At 37.3% G+C, this 2,754-nt stretch overlaps 1 protein-coding gene across 1 annotated transcript in view; it reads left to right on the forward strand.

Annotated features, from left to right (window-relative positions):
- LOC102681688 (protein groucho-like) overlaps positions 1 to 2,754 on the forward strand; it is a 63,031-nt gene that overhangs the window by 56,492 nt on the left and 3,785 nt on the right. The window contains exons 11-12 of the mRNA XM_006618739.2: positions 1 to 22; positions 1,632 to 1,907. The exon at positions 1 to 22 is cut by the window's left edge and continues 2 nt beyond it. Of these exons, the coding sequence (XP_006618802.1) occupies positions 1 to 22; positions 1,632 to 1,907 (298 nt within the window). The remainder of the gene's footprint in view (positions 23 to 1,631; positions 1,908 to 2,754) is intronic.

A 2,754-nucleotide genomic window follows, 5' to 3' on the forward strand; every position in this document is an offset into this window, starting at 1 on the left:
TCGGAGTGCCCGGAGGCAAACCGTAAGTGGATGTGGTAGCGCTCCCGCGACTTCACTCCTAATATTCCAAAATTGAATCGAAGAGTCCAGATCTGAAATATTCTTTCTTTTTATGTAATGGAAATGGAAGTTTATTTACGGAGATTTGTTAAGTTTAAGTTTAAGGAAGGAATATTTGTTATGTATATAGGGTAGGATTTATATAGTGTAGGTTTAAGAATTCTAGGAGAGAAATTTATTTTTAATAATTTTTTGTTTAAAAAAGTCTGAATTGTGAATTGGCAGAGAGAATAGTTTCTCTTGTTTGGTAGTGAAAATATATTAAATGATCGATCAATCACGTTTATCTCGTTGGTTGATTACATTGTACAAGATAATAAGTAATAAATTTATTGATACAGGATGATGTAACAAACTTAAACAACGTTTTTTGGAAACGAATCTAGAGTGGATGAAGGCTAAGTGAAACTGTTTGCTTTCACGTTCAGATTATGAAAACTAGGAGGTGTTTCGCGATAAGATAATTGAATTACATGTTCTTGAGTATTTGATTGGGGGTATTAAGGGGAGGAGAGAGGGGGAATATATATTTGACACAATTATGCGTTGTTATATTAACCGTTTGATAAATGTAAAATTCAAAATTGTATCTGGAACTTTTGGAAGTTTCCATTTGATATCTCTAAGTAACCAGGCTTTCAAACACTTAATTTTTCATACGTGAATTTTCACCATATCAAATACATCAAATATATCTTGGTCCAATAATTTTAAGACCAATTGTATTTAACGCATGATTTGAATAAAAATACAGGTATAACATTTGTACAGAGAGAGAGAGAGAGAGAGATATCAGCGATTACTGGAAAGCAATAAAAATATACTATATTTTATATTTTAACGAAAGATCGAATCTCCGATATAATATGCTTTTTGTTTTAACATTGTTTGATATTCGGTCTGCTTGCCAGGGCTCGTTATCTACGGTTTTGTTTACTATGAAAATTCACCCAATCCCCTTGTTTATCGTAGCCGCGAACGGTTAAAATACGTTATCGATATTTTTATTTTAGAACAGATCTCGGTTACCGGGAGATTAAACGCTCAAGATAGAGGCTAATGGGAAATATTAAGATAATAAATCGCGTCTTCCCCGTGATATTATTTCGCGTTCTCGATTTCTCGAATTCCTGTCACCTCCCTTTCTTTCCAAAAGAAAATCTACTCTGCATATTAATAACGTATCACGATAAAAATCCTTCTTTCTTCGCGTTTTTCGAATTCGTCCCACCAAAAAAAAGGAAATCCTTCACTCCCCTCATATTTATCTCTTCGAAATTTCTTCCCAATTTAGCATAAATCATACCAGTGTAATTTCATTCCACAGAAGGATACCTATAAACAGTATAAAACTCCACAAGTATCGATTTTCCACAAAAGAGAGAGAGAGAGAGAGAAAAAAAGAAACGAGTTAAAGTCACCAAAAATCCCCTGTCCCTCGGTTAACTTTTTCCAGTTTCGTTGGAGCGTGTCGTTGCGGATCGATGGAACGGGAGAACGATACAACACCGGATCGGATAGTTGGCAGACGCGTGTTCACCACACGGGGCGAATTTTTCTCTATGTTTCAGCGCGTACAGTTTCCACGTGTCGAGCGAGGGCCAGATGCAGCCGGTGCCCTTCCCACCGGATGCGCTCAGCGGACAAGGGATACCGCGTCATGCGCGGCAAATTAATACCCTCAGCCATGGGGAGGTCGTGTGCGCTGTCACGATCTCGAATCCGACCAAATATGTGTATACCGGCGGCAAGGGATGCGTCAAGGTTTGGGATATAGGGCAAGGTGGCACGGGTAGCACCAAGTCTGTGTCCCAGCTCGACTGCCTCCAACCTGACAATTACATCAGGTCAGTGCTCTTTCTTTGTCCGTTTTATGTTTTATTTTTTTTTTTTTTTTTTTTATACATATTTTTTTATTACTCCTCCAGCTGCTTCATTTTCAATTAAACGTTTGTTGTATGATTTTTTTTTTTTTTTTGATGATATTCAAATTAAAAAATGTAAACTTTGGATCCAATTATCTGTCGTAAAATTTTATAATATTTAAACTTTGTACTTGTTATTTTAATTTTTCTTTTCTTTCTTGCTTTTTGATATGAATATCGTATTACAATCAAGATCGTCTATCTATATCTGTATCCATATTTATTTAAATAATGATCTAAATCAGAGTCCATATAATCGAGAAACAGTAATACAACAATAAAATACCGTCCAAATTATACGCGACTATTGTTTTCTGGAAAAAAGAAAAGGAAGGGAAAAAACAATTGCGATAATTCCGCCATCGCGTGGGAATACAATTAATTTTACCAGAGTACACACCTCTGGAAACATTCTTACAATAACACGATCGTTGAAACGAAATTATGTAAACCGTCCACCCCCTCCAATAGGATTTTATTTCACAAACGGGTCACACAGCAATCAGGCCACAGCACGATCGAGAGTCGATCGAACCGAAACAAAAACGGTTTTGCACGTTAAAAACGAAAGAGCGAGAGAAAGGATCGCCGTGGGGCGGAACGGAGGAACGCATCGTATAATGAGATTCAATGTATTCCATGCACGCTCGAAAAATCGTCGGCAATGTGTCGGCCGTGTAGAACAAACGGGGCGGGGTGTTCGACGTTTTCACGATACATTTCGCGCTGGATGTGCACGTTTTAACGATATGCCCCCCGGTATAATATC

The sequence above is a fragment of the Apis dorsata genome, unplaced genomic scaffold, assembly GCF_000469605.1.
Source record: "Apis dorsata unplaced genomic scaffold, Apis dorsata 1.3 scaffold_371, whole genome shotgun sequence".
Taxonomy (NCBI): domain Eukaryota; kingdom Metazoa; phylum Arthropoda; class Insecta; order Hymenoptera; family Apidae; genus Apis; species Apis dorsata.